Source organism: Amphiprion ocellaris, chromosome 6 (assembly GCF_022539595.1).
Source record: "Amphiprion ocellaris isolate individual 3 ecotype Okinawa chromosome 6, ASM2253959v1, whole genome shotgun sequence".
NCBI classification, from domain to species: Eukaryota; Metazoa; Chordata; class Actinopteri; family Pomacentridae; genus Amphiprion; species Amphiprion ocellaris.
Genome location: NC_072771.1, coordinates 30,819,220 through 30,841,082, shown reverse-complemented (window position 1 = coordinate 30,841,082; position 21,863 = coordinate 30,819,220). Strand labels below are relative to the sequence as shown.

At 40.3% G+C, this 21,863-nt stretch overlaps 2 protein-coding genes across 3 annotated transcripts in view; one reads left to right on the top strand and one right to left on the bottom strand.

The window, feature by feature from the left end:
* Positions 1–335, bottom strand: part of hsd17b4 (hydroxysteroid (17-beta) dehydrogenase 4) — a 32,866-nt gene extending 32,531 nt beyond the window's left edge. Inside the window, exon 1 of the mRNA XM_023264408.3 lies at positions 179–335. Coding sequence (XP_023120176.2) covers positions 179–230 — 52 coding nt within the window. The 5' untranslated portion in view covers positions 231–335. The remainder of the gene's footprint in view (positions 1–178) is intronic.
* A 1,711-nt stretch (positions 336–2,046) lies between these two features.
* pheta1 (PH domain containing endocytic trafficking adaptor 1) lies at positions 2,047–20,539 on the top strand. 2 transcript variants are annotated; one of them, XM_023264441.3, is made up of 4 exons: positions 7,220–7,430; positions 12,887–16,092; positions 16,501–16,609; positions 17,429–20,539. In XM_023264441.3, exon 4 carries the CDS (start codon positions 17,469–17,471, stop codon positions 18,363–18,365), a length of 897 nt encoding a protein of 298 aa, XP_023120209.1. In that variant the 5' UTR covers positions 7,220–7,430; positions 12,887–16,092; positions 16,501–16,609; positions 17,429–17,468; the 3' UTR covers positions 18,366–20,539. The 2 variants fall into 2 exon arrangements, 1 of the variants encoding a protein (XP_023120209.1); XR_008602068.1 differs by lacking the exons at positions 16,501–16,609; positions 17,429–20,539 and adding an exon at positions 2,047–2,894 and having other exon boundaries at positions 6,346–7,430; positions 12,887–14,641.
* The last annotated feature ends 1,324 nt before the right edge of the window (positions 20,540–21,863 follow it).

Sequence of the window (21,863 nt, the reverse complement as noted above, 5' to 3'; positions counted from 1 at the left end):
ACTGCTGGGTTAATAATACTTTAAACAGAATGGCAGTAGATTCATGCGCTAGCTGTCTTAACAACTTCGCTTAGATACTTCGCCAAAAGACAAAAGTGCACAATTAGCAGGTTAGCATTCTGAGCTAACGTTACAAAAGCTAGTACAGGCTTGACAGCCTTGCTAACGGTGATTTTACCTCCTCCGGCCCCAGTCACAAGCACGACTCTTCCCTCGAATGACAGAGACATTGCTGTGATATGTCACAGTGTGTTTTTCACTAGTCCTGACACAGTGGCTACGAATGCAGCACTGGTTTCCAGAGACAGCAGGGTGAACTCCTACAAGTAACACTTCCGCGTTTACGGGAGGACGTTCTCAGCAGCGACCAATCAGAAAGCAAGATTTCATTGCACTTTCACTCCATTGACTTTTAACATACAGTCTGTACTTTGATCTAAAGTTTTCATACTTAAGAACATATTTAGGTTATCTTTGCTAATCACATTATTCTATTATACACATTATATACTGTTTTCATTTTATATCAGACTGATCTTTACAACATTGCAGAACTTTTGACCAACAAGATGAGATAAAAAAAATTACATTTCAAAAGTCAAAGCCATGAAATGTTTGATCTTACTCTGGTGGTTTATGCTGTAATTTATCATTTTTTTCTTTCTTTTTAGACCAAGTTGTTCTTTTTTCTCTTCAGTTCTGAAGAAGTATCTTGGACGAAAGGTGAAACGTCCTGGAGAAACTAAAAGAAAATTAGGAATGAAGCAGAAAAACCGCAACCTAGATGGCTGAGAATTACCACAGACATAATGTATGAAATGTTTTGAATTTGGCATGAAAAAAGCACTAAAACAGCCACAATAGTTGTCAGTTCGCTTCCTGTCAAACTAATATTTGAGTAATCAACTAATTTCAGTTCTATTTATCTATAGTGTTGGATAGTTTAAGTATTTGGCTGTTTGAGAGTTAACGTCCTGACTATCAAATTGATGTACGGTTTAAGTATGAAATAGCATTAAATGGAAATGTCAATTTAGGTCTGAAAAAAGCAACACAACTTTGTACTTAACTGTAAAAGAGTAAATGTACTGCACTGTAAAAAAAAAAAGGAAATTTTACTGTGAAAAACTGTCAAACCTTGACGGTAAAAATCTGTAAACTCTAAAATAGTTTTACACTGTTTATATAACACTGAATCACTGTAAATAAGTTAATCAGGAGAAAACTGTATTTTTGATTTTTTCTTTCTAAATTGTATTTAATGGGAAAATGCCGTAACATGTATAACATTCAATACAGTATTTTTTTTATTTATTTCTTGAAAAGAATACAGTTTTTCAAAGTTAAATGTACATATTGCTGTGCTGATAATGGAAACATGCCAGAATATTTATAACAATTCACATGGTGATTTTTGAATTTATTTCATGTAAAAAAAAAAAAAAAAAAAAAAAAACTGTACCAGTCAAATTGATGTACTTTTGCATTAATAATGGACATATGGTTTAATAATTTCGGCATATATGTCATTGCTGAAAATACATGTATTAAATGTTTCACACACTAACTGTTGTGCTGATAATGGAAAATGCTGTTTTATTTATAATAGGTCACACAAATTTTATTTTATAGATATTTTCATGTAAATTTTCAAATAAAACAAAAAAACAATTTTAAAGGTTAAAACTTTTTTATACATATACATACAGTAAAATATATAACGAAGCACATTTTTCAATCTCAAAAGCAACAGTATCAATACATTTATTTACTGTAATTAAAATATTTTTGTAATTTTCATTCTCTGGTACTTTTTTCCCCCTTTCTTGTCTTTACATTATTGCAAGCTATTGGGGATGGATGTAATGAAGTTATTTGTTTGAATGCACGAAGCGCAGTTTATGCATATACACACACACACACACGCACGCACACACACACACACACACACGCACACACACACACACACACACACACACAAGCACGCACATAAGAAAACAAAGTGTGGGTAGTGTAATGAGAGAGAGAGAGAGAGAGAGAGAGAGAGCATCATCTGCGCCTGGACGTTGGCTGCTCAGACTCTCGGAGGACGCTGCGATGGAGACACGATGAAACTGACGGGCTGTTTTTCGGAGGAAAGTGCCTCTGGGGTGTCGTTAGCTGGCGGCTATCCGGAGCTTATCACCACCAGAAGCGCGTATTTGCGGAACGAGGAGGAGTGTATTACTATTTTGTCGATGCCTGAGGATTATGGACCGTTACAATAACGACCGGCGGTATTTGGACAGCTGCCTGTTTCTTCTTCTTCTCTCAGTTCTTCTCTGTATCTGCCGTTGCTAACACGTTTTTTTTTTTGTTGTTGTTGTTTTTTTTAGCGCATTTCTCGCAAAAAATGTTGAATTTAGCGCTCTGTCAACGTGAGGGATATTCGTGGCACGTCATTCTCCGCTGTCGTCGGACATAAAGGTGCACCGACCTGCCGTTTCTCAGACACTATGAGACGATATTTTGACATAACCGTTATTTTTTCGCGTTCCGCTCTATTGCGCATGCCTGGTGGTAGATATAGAATGCTGCCCGACGCCGCTTCGCTCCGTCCTGGTGATGTAGGAGCAAAAGTGGAGGCAGCGGAGGACTAAATATTGCTTTTTATTTTTTATTTTTTTAAAGAAATGCGTTGGCAAAGTGGCAGCGTGGCAGCGACCAAAGGATTTGACACTAGATCCTTCGCGAACTAGATTGTTGCCATAAGCTGAAGAATGTCAGGGACACCAAATGCAGACGCTGAAGGAGTAGTCTCCAAAGTACAAGTGAAAAAGGAGATCAAGACAATCGTGGAGAATCTGGAAACCATCCTGGGAGACCTCAAGGATGTAGCCAAAGAGCTGAAAGAGGTAAAAAAAAAAAAAAAAAAAAAAAAAAAAATCACAGCAGGGAAAAACACCTCCCATGTGTTATGTTGTTCCTACAGGCTTCCCCTTGGGAGAGGATGCTCTTTCTAAGCATCCCTGTCTTGAGAGGAGATGGGGGACTGACAGCCACCTCACTGGGGCCTGGAAAAGACTACACACTCACTGACACACACTCAGATTGTGCCCCCCCACCCCCCACCCACTAATGTATAGGATGTATGTGATCATTATCTCCAACATGAAAGACATGTGGCAGAGGAGGATGCCGGGTGTGAAGTGACAGGACACCGTCTTTGCCCCCCTGACTCACAAGCTTTGATGAAAGTGAGAAAATCTGTATCACAATTAATATTTAATGGCCAAGTTGGTTCAACCAGGAAGGCATTTTTGCATTGCGTTTCATCATCTTAATGCTGACTGTTGTTTGCTTCGAAGTGGTCCTTTCTTTTTCTCTTGTCATCTCTCTTTCAGGTCTCTCGTGGTGTCTTTATCTTCATGTCTTCACCACGTCTGTTTATCGCAGCAACTCATCTTTTTTTCTTCTTTATCTCTCGTTGCCTGCGTTCTTGCTCTTCTCTCTTGTTCTTGTTAAAGATCAGAACTCTGAAAAGCTGTCTGATTGGCCTTTTTTTAAATCTCAGAGATGCACAGACAGAGGTATTGAAGGGAGGTCCCTGTAGGATTCAGGGATTATAAGATGATATTCAGTGGGGTTTTTTTCATTCAGAGCAAGCTGTTCTCATAGAGGCAGTAATACCTAGCAGTGACATAATTTCAGAGACCTTTTCTTTCATTTCATTCACATTACAATGCTTGCTTTGAATCAGTATTCCCTCTAATGCCCCTCACTGAATCCCGTGCTGCCAGCTCAGTTAAAATATCCTGCAGTCTTACCTGCTTTTACGTTTACATTCCTCTGCTGGCCACACAGCAGGCATCCAGCATTGCCATGCCAAACCTCTCGCCTTAACGTGTCAAGCTGTCATTCTAATAAAACCCTATTGCGTACAGCCTTTGGTTCCTGCATTATGGATGGCTAGTCGACACAGCATCTGTCTCCTTCTGCCTCTCTGCTCCCCTTTCTCCTTTTTTTCTTTTTTTTGAAACTTGAGCTAAATTAGACTTCTTTTGTGTTCTTCAACAGTTTACAGTGTCTCACAGCAGGGGCCAAAGATAAATGAGAACAAGGATGCATTGTAATCTGTCTATTGTGATTTTTTTGTGATGTCCCCTTTGTTTCTTTCTTTCCCTCTTTCTTTATTTATTTTTTATTTTTTTGCTTGCAGGAAATTGTGTAGAGAATCAGTTATTCTGACACCGCACACACTAAACACATACCTCGAGGGGGTGTTACTATCAAAGCCAGTGTTTGGGGTATAATCCATTTGAAATGCAGTTATCTGTTATAACTCACAGACAGGGCTGGAGCCGAGCCTGGCTCTGAGGAGGGACCCTGCCCAGATGCTTGGCACAGCCGTTCGAGCTGCCTGGCCTACAGCAGGGGCTGCACACTGGGATACTGGTATTACCTCTTGTGTGTATCCCAACTAATTATCCATTTAAAGACTGCATGGAGAGTTTAGCTCCACTGCCTTCTCTGTCCTGGTCTTCTATCTTTCGCTTTATCTCTCCCACTCAGTCACTCGCTCTCTCTCCTTTCTCTCCTCATCACTTTCTCTCTTAGTCTCTCCTCAAGCCAGTGTTGATGATAGCAGTCACGTTTTAAAGTAGGTTAACGTAATGGGTACTCTGAGGTGTGCATCTGGAATTCAAAAAATGAACATGAGCACTTGTCATTGCTTTGTAAAGGAAAAATATATTAACTTTCCTTTCTGGTGAGGTTCTCTCCGTGGTTGTTTCATCTACGGTGCTTTGAACTTAGCCATGCTCAACTCAACTTTTATTAGACTTTCCTTAGACTGGCCAAGTGCTGGATCCACAGTAGTCAGGCAACTATTAATAAAATGTCCAACACTACTTCAGTTCTGGGCATCAAAGGAATAACTACTCAACCAAAGGGAAGAGAACCAGGAAGCTTCTCTCCTCAAAAGGGAATATTTTTGGATAGGCTACTGAAAATGGCTGAAGAACATGGACATTATTTAACTGAATATCGGTTATTTGTTCCAGCAGAGTTTAGCACCACTATTAAATTTAATTTTCCTTGCTAAATGGTTACTCGGCCAGTGTTTGCTATGTGTTGATGTGATTTAAACCCAGCCAGCCTACAGGTATTGTCTGAGCACTGCAGACATAAATGTATGGGAGAGTAGCTTTGTCCATGGATGTGCAAAAGGTGCAAATGTTTGCTTTCTGTAGACATGTGATCCATTGTTTGTACAGGAGCTAACGTGTGAAAGTACAGCGTAGTATATCACTCATTAGTTGTCTAATCAGCCATTTGTTAGCCTTAGATTGATACATACTGATTGGTCAATTGGTGGAAATTCATAATTTCCTGAAAAACATCTGTTGTTACACATATTTTGGTCTCTATGCATGTCCGTACAGTATATATTATATGGATGTTTGATGTGTATTTCTAGTATTACTTGCCGCCAAAAAACTATTTTTTTATTTGCTGCAACAATTCTCCTGCAAGCTGTGAAAGCACATTTCTTTTTGGAGGGCAAAGCAAGTGTCTTTGGATCTAAATATCTTCTATACACATGGGATCTGGCAATGTCTTGAATTAATTTCTACCAAGCTAGATCGTTCCAGTCATTTTCTATTGTTTATTGTGTCCTCTTTGTAGCCATCCCTGCACTTTATTGTATTCATAAATGATCTTACATTTCAAGATGATGAATTCATTCAGAAATTTAAGTATTTCTTTTTATGCTGATTTTGCCTCATAAAGGACCAACAGTCTATTGATTTTTCATATGAATACCCCTTTGTTTTTGTTATATCCCTTTGCCTCCATCCTGTGCCTCTTTCATTCTTCCAGAATATCAGTTTTATATAATGGTAGGGGTGTTTTTGTCATGCATTATAGGATATGGTTGGTACTCTTACATGCATGAGATTGTTGTCGTGTATCAGTTAAGTTCTGCAGGCTCATGGCTTTTCCAATAAATTGTAGTGATATTTATTTTCTCTTCAGTCCGGTTGTGGCTTTGATATCATAATCAATCTATAACCCCATAAATCTTGAATCAAAGTGTGTCTTCTTTAAATTTAATTTGAAAGTAATTGATTAATTAAGAACTTGCAGACATAAAACCATCAGCTCCTCACAAGAACAGACTTTTAATCTTCACTTTCTTGCCCATGAGGCTCCTATCTATATCATCATTCTTTTCAGATTTGCAAGCTTTTCTAGCTAAGATTGTTATCAGTGATATTTAATTCACTCATGCCACATTGTCACTTTTGTTTATTATTCCTGACCTCAGCTGTCACAGTGACTCTTTCCTCTTCTTGTCACCAGGTTGTTCATGACATTGACACCCTGACTTGCGACCTACAACTGGAGGAGGACGGACTTACAGACAGCTCTAAGACGGACACACTCAACTCCAGCTCGAGCTCTACCACCACCACCACTGCTTCCAGCCTGGAGAAGATGAAGCTCTTCCCTGATGACTGCTTGTTCAGAACACCTGCAGCCCTCACCCCAGTCCCTGTCAACCCTTCAGCAGTCCTGACTGTACTCAAGAAACCACACCCGCCCCTACCACCTCCAAGACTTACCCCATTGAGAGCCGAGGATCACAACATTAAGAATCTGCCTCATCCGACATTAGTATTATCAGGGAATATATCCAAGGCTAACGGGTCTCTATTAAGAAATGGCGGGGTTTTCCCATTGAAACCAAGCAGGGATTTATTCTCCTCCACGCCGTGCTTCATTTCTAATGACAGCGGAATCCCTGAGTCAGGTCTTGTTCCTACATTGCCCAGGCCCATGCCACTTCTCCACCATGACAAGAACAAATGCCCCAAGGCCCCTGGCAGGGAGCCTCGTGAGAGGGAACGTGTCCGTTTCAGTGAAAAGGTCCAGTATCATGGCTACTGCCCAGACTGTGACCTCCAGTATGATGTAGACGACACAGAACTACACCTGCAGGCTGAGCTGAATGATTTGAGGCTCAGCCCAGTGCATTGCTGCTCTTCCTCCTCCCCACCTCCTCCCCACGCGCTTTCTCACGAGCTGATGTTGGAAAACGGCGGGCTCTCGGTCAGCCACAGTTTCCCGCCAACAACAAACAGTCCTCCGCCTTGTGTGCCTCCTCACACATCTTCCCTCAAGCCCCAGAAAACAATCCTACGCAAATCAACCACCACCACGGTTTGACACCGAACCCCCTCGTTCTGTCTAACTTAAACATTCTTGAATCATTCATAGTGTTTTCTACTTTATGAACGCTTTCTACTCCAGCTGAACTTTGGATTATCCAAACAGAGAGGAAAGATTTGGAAATAGGAAACAAAAGGATGGATGAAGAGAGTGGAATAGAGAGAAAGGCATCGCCATGGGCACTGAAACATACACAGAGAAATCAGGAAGAAGCGGTGAGTGTTTGTGCATGTCTGAGTGTGTTTGTCAGGGAGAGAATGGGAGGAAGAAAAAGAGCAATTGCATGTGTGCACTGATGCATATGTGTGAGTCTGTCTGCATACAAGTTTATTTGTGTGTAGTCGTGTGTGTGTTTGTGGGCATAGGTGAATATGTGTAGTGTGATGTCTCCAGGTGAAGACCACTAACTGAAAAATATACAGTGACTTCATGAAGGATCGCTGAAAGATAGCTGACAACACTAAAATTTAATTGTATCTGTGTCTTCCTGGAAACTCTCGGTACTAACAAGGCTCAAACTCAAGAAGTTGTTACAGAGAGGAACTCTGATTAATTCATGTCCTTCTGGTTGAAACAAGTAAACCTGCTTTCCTCAGATTTCCTCCAAAACCCTAAAGATTTTCCCATACACTGACACCTACATATTGTTACGCATAAAGGTAGTTAAAGGATGCACAAATACATCAAAACAATTACAGACCGGTAGTGGTATCTATACCTGCACACATACCTGCCCAGATAAACAATTAGGGTTGACAGATAGATGAGTTCAGACTACCTCTTCCTTCATCACCTTCCAAGTTCCATTTTCTCGGTGTGACAGACTGTAGGAGTAAAAGAAGGGATGGAAAATGAGAAAAAGAGTGGTGTTGGGCTGGAGAGAGAGAGAAGTGTTAGATGACACAACTGCCATTTTGATTTGTGTTAACGAATGTCTTTACAGCACATTCTAATTGAAAAATTTCGTATTTCGTTTTTTAATAAATTCAATGTTTAGCAATAAAACTCTCATTTGTGTAGACAACCACCCTCCTCCAACCCCCTGTGATATCTATACCACCAACTGTGATATCTATGAGACTACAAGGACAGTAATCTAATCAGTTCTGCTCTTAAGTAGAGAGAATCAGGAAGGGAAAAAATGCTGAACTTTATTTCCTTAAGGGAATATAAATCAGCAGTAATATCATACTGTCTCAGTCTATATGAGCAGTTGGTAGTCTCCATTTTATTAGCCTCTATTAAGAAGCAAATTTAATAAAGCTTGTGTTTGCTCTGTGTGCGTGTGTGCGAGCTATGTGTGCTGATATTTTAAATACATAAGAAACTGCTTTCAAATCAAATGTCAAAGAATCTGTAACTGTTTGAGTGTCTGTGCACACATTCTCATATTTGCATAGGTGTGTCTAAAACCACATTTCAGCTTGGCAGACTCGGGGATGCAGCATATCCTGGAGTTAGATGAGAATAGTAGCACCTTCCTCCCAGCAATGCCCTTAATTAGCTGGATTAGACTACAGGAGATAACAGCACTGCCTCAGACAGCCTTTGTACCAACATTAGCCTTGACAAAGCTCTGAACTGCTGCAGCACATATTTTTTATGATAAACAGGGAGGGGTAGAGCAAGCTAACAAGCACAGAAAGTAAGTAAGAAAAGAAGAAAAAGGAACAGAAAGGTAAATATATGTGAAAGGAGGGGCAGTTCTGTGTGGATGTTATATAAATAGCACATTTAATATGTATATCGTTCATATGTTTGTGTCAAGGGTTGTGGTGGTGGGAAGCTTGATGGTTGAGGGCTGAAAGAATCAGGGTATGAAATAACACACACACTGATGACTTAATCCAATGCACGACCTCGCTGGCCCTACAATCTAAAATCAGCATCTGGATTAGGGATCAGCGGATATTCAGCCATGAGAAAAATGAGAAAGAGTGAGACTGTGGAGGGGTAAAGAGGAAGGGAAAGTGAGGGACAGAATGAAAGAGAGAGACGAGCAAAAGGAAGAATGTATGATGGAGAGAGATGGTGAAAGACCCACACTGATGGATGCAGTGGAAGGTGGTTCTGTTTTGGCTGCATTGTGTTGTGCTGCCATGTAGGAGCATATGTGGATGCATGTTTGTCCCCTTTATAATTGCTCCTAGTTCTGAACATTCACTGTATTTACCTTGTATTAATGGGTTGTAATGAGTCTGGCAGCAGCATGCACACACACACACACACACACACACACACACACACACACACACACACACACACACACACACACACACACACACACACACAGAGAGAGAGAGAGAGAGAGAGCTGAACAAAACAGAATGGAGTGCAGCCAGTATCATCAATAGATGCAGCTCTTAGGAGCTTATGCTACTGTAGCACTGCCTTACTCGCTAATGCACTATTCATCGAACCGAGGAAATCGACACAGTGGACTTCGCATTGTATGATAACAGAAAACACTTTGAAAAAGCAAAGGCATTTTGTGCTTCTTTTCTTCTCCTTCTATGCGCTCCTCTTTTTTGACCATCAGATTGAGGCTTTGCACAGTGTTTGAAAATTGTAAAAAATAAATTAAATCTGTAATCCCCCTTTTTAGCTCATCAGTATCCTCTTTTCAACTGAAGTATTTCTGACTTTTTTATTGAAGTTTTTAATCAAAAGTAGTCTTTTTTTCTATTGAGTTAAAATTTCTGACGGTAAGATTAAATTTATTGGATTTAATTAACCTCTTACCACAACACTAAAGCTAAAAAAAAAACTTGCGGATGTGTACAGACTACAACTCAGAGGTGAGACAGTTTGAAAAGCTTTGACAACAAATGTTGTTTGTGCAGTCTCTGAGCTATTACAGTGGATATCTACATCTCCCTTTTCTAACTCACAATCGTGAGTTTACTACATTTGACTATTGACACTGGCGGATATTAGTGCAGTGTTTACTAGAGGTGGGTATTGTTTGAAATGCTTTGATACTGGTACCTGAGTTTCAGTGTCAGACAAGCGGGTTTTCCATAATTCACTTCAGGAAATACAATGTATTTTGCTGCAAAACATTGCCTTAGTTTCTTAAAAGGAGCTTGAGTTCACTACACAATAATGAATAGCCTATTGTCTAAAAACAAGCAGCTATACATGAACCTTGCATAAACAAAAAGTTGGTCCAAATTAGGAAGATTATGAATCCTACAACAGGCTGCTGCCTGCTTTCAGTAGACTGTACTTCAATGCACTGCACCTAAAAAGGAGGGTTTGCCACTGATTCACAATGGATGTTGCTGCGTTTCAACAGTAGTTCATATCTTTACTCATATACATAAAGGGTCAAAGTGAGGGAAAGATGCCAGTGTGAAGTGGTAGAAACTGTTTGGACATTTGGCTGACCAACTTTTACTGTTAAAAAATTAAGTTTGCAATTCTAATCCAACACACATTTTGTTCAATTCAATTCAACAAACATCTAATCACAGTCCACTTGCTGTCCGTTGTGTATGCACAATGAAAAAAAAATCTTGTGTTTGTACACAGCCCTGGCTCTGAAAGGAAGTGACTTGGAAGGAGGATGGGGAGAAAAACGCAGTCAGTCTTTCTGCAGAAAGACTCCACCTTTAAAACATCCACAAGTTATTATCAGATTGTTCCTGTAACAATGAAACCGCTGCTCCTCTGACCATAGGTGTAGGAGTTTTTATAAAGGCTATCTGCACTCAATGCTTCAGGCTTGAGGATGAAGTTGTAATGGGCAGGGAGGAGGTGGATCTTCACCGCCTCCATTGTGAGTCAGGACTGACTCAACTGCACTGACCTACTCCCTACAGCTCACAGTTCTAGTTCATAGCCCACCTCTCTCTCTCTCTCTCTCTCTCTCTCTCTCTCTCTCTCTCTCCCTCTCTCTCCCTCTCTCTCTCTCTCCCTCTCTCTCTCCCTCCCTCCCTCCCTGCCTCTCTCTCACACTATTTCTTCATTTTCTTTCTTCGTTTCCCCTTGGATGATGCTTCACTCCCACTCAGCAGCATCTGTATGCATAACAATCTCTTTGTGAACATGCATCTCTATATACATGTGGGTGAGTTAGCTATTATTAAAACATATCACACTTTGTACACCAAGCACCTTTGGGAGCATTTCCATTTGTATGTTCTAATCAAAAACTTCACAGATTTTTTTTTCTATTCAGAGCAGCAGCAGCCTCCGTATCTTTCTCTCCTTACCTTTGCATTACAAGTGACCTTCTAGGGATGGAACTATCTAATCGTGGTGGTTATGAATCCAGTAATAAATTATTACGTGCAGTAGCTCCTCCATTTATAGCTCATGTGTTTTAGAGTTCAACCCCACGTCCTGCTCATGTCATTTCATTAGGTACATGAGTAAGCCTCCATGATGCATTCAAAATCTCTTAGATCTGAATGGTTGATTAATATAGTTGCATTTCTAAATGTAAACCTGTTACTATGATCTGTTTATTATAACACAATAGTCATATGTGTGCTTATAGTACTTCCACGGACTGTATTGTCTTCATCTCGTTTTCTAACTTGCCAAGTGCACAACGTGCAATAAAACTCAATAAATGTGTCAGAGTGAGACACGCATTTTGCCAGTGAATATTAATTAGCTGTTGTTTCTCTGCCTGATTGTTGGTGGTGATAGTCTGCCAAGAGACACAGTTGTCTGTTTGCTCATCCCCATTCTGTATGCACCATTTACTTTGACTTTTGTTTTCTTCAATCGATTACATTTTATTATGATCATCGGAAATGACAATGTTGTGAGGGAGGCATTAAACAAAATGAAAAACCAAATAATTTTGGTGTTATGTGCCAGAGGCGTCGCATTTGTATTGGCAGATACTGTATGCAAAGTTCATTAGAATACAAAATAGACCTGACCTACATTGCCAGACATCAGAACATTCAGAAGTAAATCTGGTGCACATTAACCATGAATACTGGCTTGTCTTGGTGCTTCTTTATCAGTGACTCAGACAAAGTCATGATGTGGCAAAGTGAGTGGGCATGTGTGCGTGTGTGTTGTCAAAATGTGTGCACACACTCACATGCATATATTTTAATGTTAAAGAGATACATGTGCATGTGTTTAAATTTGTATGAGAGTACAAAAAGACACTCACGGGTACATGCAGCCATGTGTGGAAGAAAGAGTCAGAGGGCATGAGATGGCTCAGTGCAACTAGGAAAGCTTTGGTGGTGAAGCAAACTTAATCTGAGGATTTCATGCTCTCTTGGAGATTGTTAAAAGTTAGAGGCATCAGCTGCACCTTACTCTGGGAAGGTAAACAATATCTCAAGAACTGGATCAGATTTGTAAGAGCCACAGTGGCCCAGATGAGGTCCTCTGCTCATTGAACCTCTCCAGACGTGCCAAACAAAACAGTGAAAAAGTGGCAGCTGTTTAAAGAGTGACATGAGGTTTGGCAATTGTATTTGGGAGGCTTTTTAATCTGCAGAGGAAAATGCAAAAGACAGTTCTTATTAACTTTGATGACTTGTATATGTGTTGTTGGGTGCTTGTGTCTGGGCAATGATACCTTAGTATATTTTCACTCTGCTCTATGAAAAGCAATTGTTGGTGCTCTACCAAGTGGCTCTCCTCAGTGCAGTCAGATATTCACTCTAATGCATTTCCTCTATTTCCTCTGCAGGGCCCATTGAGATACAAGTGGAAGAGATGCTCGCTTCATACGCTGTTCAACCCTGGCTGATCAGGGACGGAAGAGCTGGAGCTGAGGCCAAGCATCAACCTTCTCTACATACAGTGTTAATGGCTCTCAAATGACAGGAGACAAATTCACACTTTGACTTTTGAGCACTAAACAACCTTCAGGCAGAGCTGTGCTGGGCAATGTCACTGTCAAATAGTGTAAACAGGAAGAGCAGGCACTGTATGTGAGTGCACACAGATGAATTTATAGTTATGGAAGGGATATTTTTGTTCATTTAAATGGTTAAATTAAAGATTAGAATACTGCTGAATCTCTATCATCAAAATGACAGAGGTGAGTTTAGATGAAGACGTACCAGACCAGAGTGAATTGATGTCAGCCAGTATTTGATAGATGTCTACACAGACTTTCGCTCTGTGCATACTCAGATGGAAATCAATAGCTCCACTCAACCGATGGAATTTGCCTTTTAAGAATTGTAATTGTGTCTGGAGAGCCCAACAGGTCCGCCTGTGAGCAAAAATGCTGCTCTGCTGGACTGCAGATAAGGAGATAACAACATGTGCCATGTGCACAATCACTGCGTATTTTTGGAGAAACTAATGTTTTCAAATGAATGATGATGTGGCCACTGATTTGTGTCCAGAGATTATATTCATTGTACATCAAAATCTGTTTGCTCAACTGGTGCCATGCAAGCTGTGTTCTTTTTTTTCTCCACAACAACATACAGCGATTCAGTAAAGTGTGGCATAGTTACAGCTTTAAAGGATTATTGAAGAAGTAATAATTTGCATCAAATTTTCTTTGTATACGAATATACATGTTTGATATCAATATATTTCAGGCATTTTTCTACAGAGACTTTAACATTTAAAGAGATGATATTTTTGATATTGTGTTGGATGACTGAGAGGTATTTTGATGAAAGCTGACATTCCCTCGAGGTACATGTTTCCCAGCAGGGCAGAGCAGGATGAGTTATTTATTTTTGCAGGATAGTGTTTGTATGGATGAAAAAACTTCAGCATTGCCACTACAAGAAAATATACAGAACAGGTTGTATTGTGAGAAAGAAAATGTTGGGTGGTGAAGAAAAGTGACATAAACCAAATACCTAGTTGTGCTTTATCAGACAGGAGGCATGGGGCTAAATGAATGCATGACTGACTCTTCACTTTGTCCTGCCATCACTGTGTTTTTCTATGCATTTCTGTGGAGAGGCTGTCTGTTGGTGGATCCAACATGCAGGGTGCTCTGCTCTCCATAATATAGAGTTAAGAAATAATTGTCTCTCATTTCCTCATATGATGTCCAACAGGTAAATCCTGCAGTCACTGTAAACCTGATAAAGTTTCATGTTGCTTTGGCCAATGAGCCATTGGTAATGAAATAATTAAAAAAAAGTTTACTTATATAGCACTTATCGAAACCAGAGAAGGACAAAATCAAAATATAAAGAATAAAAAGTAAGAGGAATATTACTATAAATAAGCAAACACATATTCATAGGTCATTCTAGCCACTAAAGGGTTCAGAAATGTTTGCTGATGAACAACACAACTTCACCTAGACTGAATTCACAACCAGACTTTGGATCAATTAAAAAAAAAAAAAAAAAAAAACAGTTTTAAAGATGATTGGAATGTCTCAAAAAAGCTGTCAGTGATATTTTGTTGTGTGTCCACAAACTGTTGGGAAATAACTTGTGAGAAGTAAACACTTTGCATTTAATGTGTGTGTATCTGTGTGTATACTTTAAACTGAACAATAACTTTAGTGTTGATTTTATGTCCGTACTCTCTATTCTAAACTGCAGTGGCTGCAGATTAATCTTTCCTAATGTCAAGACTCGATGAACTGGGTGTTAAATAGAGGAAATTAAACTGACTGCAAGAACACCGCACTTAATCAAAGTAACCAAAAAGCTGTTTCAAAAAGAAAAATGCATTCACTGGCATCAGCAGCTGCATCAGTTAATTGAAGATTAGTGGGACGAGATAGCAGGCCGGCGGTGCTAAAGGCCATCAACTGTCTCCAGAAGATATTCTAATGAATTCATGGTGGTTTGTCATGGTCATACACGCTAGAACCCGGCTGCAGCCAGCAGCTCAGCTCCATAAAATGAAGGACAGGGCAGTAGTGGCCGTTGGGACAGAGAGGTCGTCTAGAGACTGGAGCATCATAAGTTCAAACCCATGAACCGGAAAAATATGCTAAGAAAATGTGCATAAGAAAAGCACATTCTTAACTCACTGCCTTGGTGCCCTCCAGTAAGGCACACAAACTCCGAAGAGGACAGAGGTTGTGCTGTGCAGCTGTTTGTATGTGAATGGGTAGCAAGTAAGTGCTAGCGATAAAACACAAAATGCCTTTAATTCTAGGGTGCTTTTGTTGTACCATTTTGTCTAAGTATGTATATGTATCGGCAAATGTTTACTCTGTTTTTAAGTTATCTTTTCATGTGGACCATAGAACACCAGGTACAAATCAAAAATCACTACATTAAGACTATTACATGAATTTAGAGAAATTGCAAACTGTTTAAACACTGTTTGAGATTTCTGAAAATTAAAAACAACAACAACAACAACAAAAGATTATTCCTCAAAATATTAACTTTAAATTCTTCACTTAAGGTGAACAAAATGACCACATTTCGCGAAGTAGTTGCCTTGTTATATTAATTACATCATAATATGTTAGTGTGAGGGAGTCTGCAGACGAACAATGCAGTGTCAGATTTGGGCAACATATCTTGTTTAATTTAAAAAATAAAAATGGCAGTTGAAGTCTTTTTAAGGACCTCTAATAAAGTTTTATTTAAATACATCAAATCTGGACCTCATTAACCTTCGAGAGACCAAAAGCCGGTTTCAGATTCATGAAAACTGGTGTAATTCATCAGGTGAAACTGCGGACAGCAGCCTCCTCTACAAGGGCAAAGTCGGGGTGCGCATGTTTCAAAGTACCGCATATCCGTACAGCACACCTCACAGGGGCGGCATTGAGTTGTAAGGGTAACTCCGCCCGGTTAAGGTGGCCGCATACTACACAACAGACATACCACTCTCGGTTGATCACGTGACAGGGGAACGAAAGAAAAAAGAAAGAAGGGAGGAAGAAAGAAAAATGAAATAAACAGCGAAAAGACTGACAGAAGAAGAAAACGCCTTTATTTACAGGTAATAAACAAACTACACACTCAAATAAAATGCAAAATAATGTCGAAACGGGTGAGTTTAGCTCTGACTGCTAGCTTGTTCTGAGCCCACAATGTAGATGCATATTTGTGTTCACCAAAGTGGCTGGATACGTGAGGCCAAGTTGGCACAGAGGCGTGTTTTTGAGGCTCTGTGTTGTGGTTGTGAGTCTGAAACAGTTATTGCAGGCCCAGGATCAATTCCGGCAAAGTGCTGATGTGTCAAAAGCTTGTGACCAACCAGCTCGCTGGAAACTGAATCACTCGTCCAGACACGATTAGCTGGCAGAGGTGGAAAAAACTAGCTAATCTGTAACATGTTAGCCGCCACTTCCTCTGTCTTTCTAGTGTATTTAAAATGAGAATGTAATACAACATTTGTCTTTTCTAGTCTTCATCCGAGGGGACAGAAAAAGTCAGACGAAGAAGAAGAAGGTGGAGACTTGGTCCAGATGTGATGGAGGACAGAGGTGGATGTCTGCTGGATATGAGATAAGCACGTAAGTAGAAACATACTTTAAAATGTGGATTTTATTAACAGCTTTGTCAAGTCAGGTTGTAGGTATAGATACAAAAAAGTTATGCCAAATAAAGGGATAGATGAAGTTACTCCAGGATCCAGCCTTACTTTTTTCTTAACTGTAAAATTGGATTAGTAGTTGTTTACAGAGAGGGAAGGTCTGAGTCCTACTTTACAGCTGAACATGTGATCACACAGCCTATAACCCAACAATTCCTTCTTGTTGTATAAGTTAGACTTATAAATTGACCTAGAACTGTAGTGTGTCAAGTCTATTCAGTATTTCCTGTATTTAATACTATAGTTGCGCTTTCTCGGCGTTAAGTTTGACATTGTCTATACGCACCTGTACTGTGGGAGTTCTTATAAAAGTACAAGAACAGTGTTTACACTGACAGGATAGTTCAGTGGGAAGGAAACCGGAGCATGTCGACTGAAGTCCAGTTGGCAAGTGTCTGCCCTCAAAAGAGCCCAGAAGTACAACACCGAGTCAGTCTCGTATTTTTCAATACGACCCTGTATTCTGACCTCTTTCTAACAGTGCTCAGTTTGTTTGCTTACTGAACATAAAACTTTTCAGATCCTTAATTGTAGAATAATGTGGCACTGAGAGACGCTGCAGTTTTTTTTCTTTCAGCAAACAGAGATTAGCACAACTTTAAAGCTGAGACAGCAACTAATAATCAAATCTGCCTGTGCAGCGACTTGCAGGAAGGAAAAGCAGCATACTCTTGTGGCATCCTCGAGTTTAGACTAATCCAACTTCGGATGTGACCTTTGTCTTTACAATATTTTGTAGGTAAATAAAGAATCTGCTGCGGAAAAGGAGGAGGGAGAAGATGAAGCTGAACGAACGTAGCGTGGCGCACTACGCCACCTGTGACTCACCGCCAGATAAGACGGGCTTCCTGTTCAAGAAGGGTGAGCGCAACACAGCTTATCACCGCCGCTGGTTCGTCCTGAAGGGAAACATGCTTTTCTACTTTGAAGAGCGTGACAGCAGAGAGCCCATCGGTGTGATTGTCCTTGAAGGATGCACCGTGGAGCTCTGCGAGTCAGCCGAGGAGTTTGCCTTTGCCATCAAGTTTGATTGTGCCAAAGCACGGGTGTACAAGATGGCCGCTGAGAACCAAGCAGCCATGGAGTCGTGGGTGAAAGCGTTGTCGAGGGCCAGCTTTGACTACATGAGGCTGGTGGTGAAGGAGCTGGAGAGGCAGCTGGAGGAGATCCAGGAGGCTGCAGGAGGCAGCTTGGTCGGGGCTGGAGTTGGAGGCCCGCAGGGCAGGCCTAAGTCCTCCAGGCGAAACCAGGTGGCACGGTCCAGGTCTGGAGCATCATCCTCTTCATCTTCTTCATCCTCCATGTCATCATCATCATCTAGTGCCCCTCCCATGTCAGGCTCATTATCTGGCCAGAGGAGCCTCCAGGACGAGGTGCAGCTCATCTCTGGGTGTTCCAAAGAGAATGGGGTTGCATGGAGTAAACCACCAGCTGCCTTAGCTAACGGCTTTGTGGAGGGAGCCTCGTCTTGCGTGGCCTGGGAAGGCTGCGCAGACTCTGGGAATGTGGGTGGTTATGGGGCCGATGGAGTCAGAGCTCCACCAGTGCCGCCCAGGAGAAGAGGAGCATCTCTGGAAAGCCCCGTCTCTCCAGGCACCGGCTGCTTCTCCAAACTCCATGACTGGTACGGCAGAGAGGTGGAGGAACTGAGGGTGCAGTGGCTGCAAAGCCAGTGAACTGACAGAGGTGGATAATCTCTTTATTCCACACTTATTCCATTCCTTCCTGATCATTCTACACTGTTAAACCCTTCTGAACCCAACAGAAAGGCGAGAAAACTAATTGCAAGTTATAGTCTTATTGCCATTAGAAAAACGACAGCTATAAATTCTAGATTGATTCCAAATCTTGTCTGGCACAGGGGAAGCAATCTGTCTTAAATGTTAACACTATCTTTTGTACAATCCAAGAAACACACCATATGCTCTTTTCCACATAAAGACATTTTATTGCCAGTGACAATAAAAATGATGAGAGTACAATGTTTAAAATGGCAATCATCTATTAAAAATCGCCAATTTTTCTAACACACTGCAGAGACCTTGGCTTTGATTGGTCTCAGTCGGTACAATTCAGAAAAAATATGCTACTATATTGTCAGTCAGTGTTCAAGTTTCCCCCTCCTTTCTAGCTCCTATATATCTAAATGTACTTGTGCAATTGCTTTGTGGCCATTTAAGCTCTAAGGACCTTGAAAATATAATGCTTTCGTGAGTTGTACATGAAAATTACTTGGTCGCGCACCTGGACAATACAGTAAACAAATAGTAACTGCTACAATCCCCACAGTTAAGTTTATTTCTAATGGAAAGGAAAAGCCTGAGATGGTTTCTGTTTCTTGAAAGCCACATAAATAGACAAATCCACATAGATCCCGTTGTTATGACACAATAACCACAACATACAGTGGTGAAGCTGACACACAATCCTGCAGCTCAATGCTTAAAGTTCCTATTTGGTGCTATCTGAATGTAGTGAGGAAACTGTTTAGTGCTTTTCTGAACTAAGGAAATTAAAGAACGAGCAAAGAAACGGTTTTATGACATGGACACCAGAGCAGTTAGCAGCTTTCAAGGTACAAATCCATGATGTTTCCTACAACTTCTAACCTCCTGAACTCTTACATTGCTTTAATGTTGTGACTTATAGCAAAGTGAGGATACTCTGGCAATAAGAACAAACTAGTCCAAATTCTCCTCCAGTCTCCCACCGTGGCATCGCTCACCCGGGAGGCCTTGTGGTTGCTAATGTCAGAGCATCCTCTCGACAGTTACCGGGGACTGTGGCGGGAGCTGGATGTCTGGCTCAGAGCAACACACCCTTTATTTTTAGCCCTTGTTAGCCAGTGGCCAGATGATGCTGTGTCATAAGAGAGCTTGTCACTTAGTTCTCTGTCGACGTTTGTATTTAATAAAGGAAGAAAGTTTATCCTTGAACTTGCAGAACTTGACGCGATCGTTTCACTTTATACAATCAAATCATCCCATGTTTGTTACAACTGATTAGCCTGAATGTTACTAAATGAGTGTAAATGTTGTCGGCCCACACTGTATGTGAACATCTAACCTCTTGGTTTATATATATTTACTATTCCATGTTGGAAATTAACACTAACAGTCCTCACAGTGGGCCTTTAAAAATTATTGCTCATACTGAATTTCTATATCCAATCATAGAGCTGTTTACATTTTTGTTTTATATGTGCCTTATGTTATCTTTATAACTCGGTTTTTGTACTTGCAAACATTACCATGTGACTACATCAATGGGAGGGACTGACTCATCCTCTTTTCCAACTGTAGTGCTCTTCCTTTCTTTCCTTTCTTTCTTGCCAAAGGCTCATCTTGGTGCAATCACTTTTTGACAATGGCTCAGTTACTTCAGTCTGCATCGGTGCACAGCGCTATCATTACTGTTACACACTTGGCTTGTCCCGAAACAACACTGTGGGAACAAGTGCTACAGTGTGGGTTCTGTTTTTTTTGTTTTTTTAAAAAAAAATACCAATACTGAAACTGTATACTTTTTAGACACATTATCTACAATTACAGCTGGTGCATTTCCAGCTCCAGGTGTGTGTGTGTTACTGTAATTACAGACTAAATGAATATGTGAACGTGTCAAATTTACCACGTAAATGAGAATTATACCAATCTGTTTTTCAAGAGTGCCAAGTGAAGAAGCACAATGAAATTTTTTCCATGAATTTCTATCATTCTAATAACAGTTTTCAATGCTATCGTGTAAATAATACATTGAATAACCAATAGTATTTAATACATTGTCCTATTATGGTACTCTGAAAAAATGTTTTGCTGTAAACCATTCAATAAACAATGTTCATATCTTATTGTGTGATATTTCTGGTCGTTTTTGAGCTGCAGAGAGCTTTTAGTCAGTCTGATGGATTGTTAGGGCATTATATTTTCGTTTTACATTGTGGTTTTTCAGAGAGAACATCACAGTGTAGCTCTGAATTCATGCACTCATTCCTGGTGCTCTGCAGCCTGTTTCTCACCAGGTGTCACTGTGCAACAATTTTACACTGTAGAGTTTGACTTCAGGGCTATCAGCGCCTCACACCTGGCAGGACAGGTAATAAAAATAACCACCTGGCAGCAAATAAAATATGGATTAAAATAAAAATGGATTTTAGGTCTCCAGAGAGTGAAAAAGAGGAATTTTCCAACAGAGACCCACCTAAACTGTTTTAATTTCCTTTGTTGTTTTTGGTGGTAACATTAGAAATACAGAACATAAATGTGACGTTTTAAGTTCTGTCTTTGCCAGTATGGTGCAGACCTGTAAAGTTGCATTTGCAGCAAGCATGTTTACGCCACTCAAGTTTTTCTCTGCCAATTTAAGAAGTTGCTATCAAAAGATGCCTATGCGACATAAAATACAGATGTTGTTTTATACATGTCTGTTTATAGATTGATAAACATCTGTATACTACAGGTACCAAAACAAACAGCAATATTTGAAAAGAGTTCTTGCTCTAGTCTGGACAATTTCTGTACATTGCACACACTGTACTTGTCCACAGGGCTGCTGGCTGCAGCACAAAACCTCAAACAACACGGGAAGTGCATCCTGACTGGGAATTTCAACATAAAAGTACTCATTAAAAAGCGAATACACATTTTCACAGGAAATACTTCAAATATGTAACTTTGATACACAGAGATGAGGTTTAGGGGTTAAATAAAAGACCAGAGAGGGAGTTCAAATCACATTTTGATTATATTTTTGAAATTGTGGGATTGCTACATACCAGAATACTTCATCCATTAATGTCATTCAGGATCCAGTTCTCATTTTTTACCCTCAGCCTCTCAAGTGAGTATCAGGTGTCATGCCAAAAAGTGATTGTCTGCCAAAAACTGATTGCGCCCGTATTGTTAAAGCTACATCACCCACTTTATATCCATGTACAGCTGCTTTCATCTGGATTTAGCGATCAGAACTTGCAAATATGCAGCGCTTTATGTCTATGGTCACAGCAAAGTGTGTATTTCTAAGACGTTACTTGCATGCAAATGCATATTATCTAACAATAATGATCAGTCAGCAGGGGAGTTTTTGGGGAGGGGGGTTCTTACTTCAGAGCGGCGTCTTACCCGATATTTCCCTAAAGTTTAAAATATAGCCCTCACAAACTAAATCAAGTCATT

What these genes read in the sequence shown, in the direction of transcription:
- pheta1 (XM_023264441.3), top strand. Translation starts at nt 17,469, where the DNA reads ATGAAGCTGAACGAACGTAGCGTGGCGCACTACGCCACCTGTGACTCA.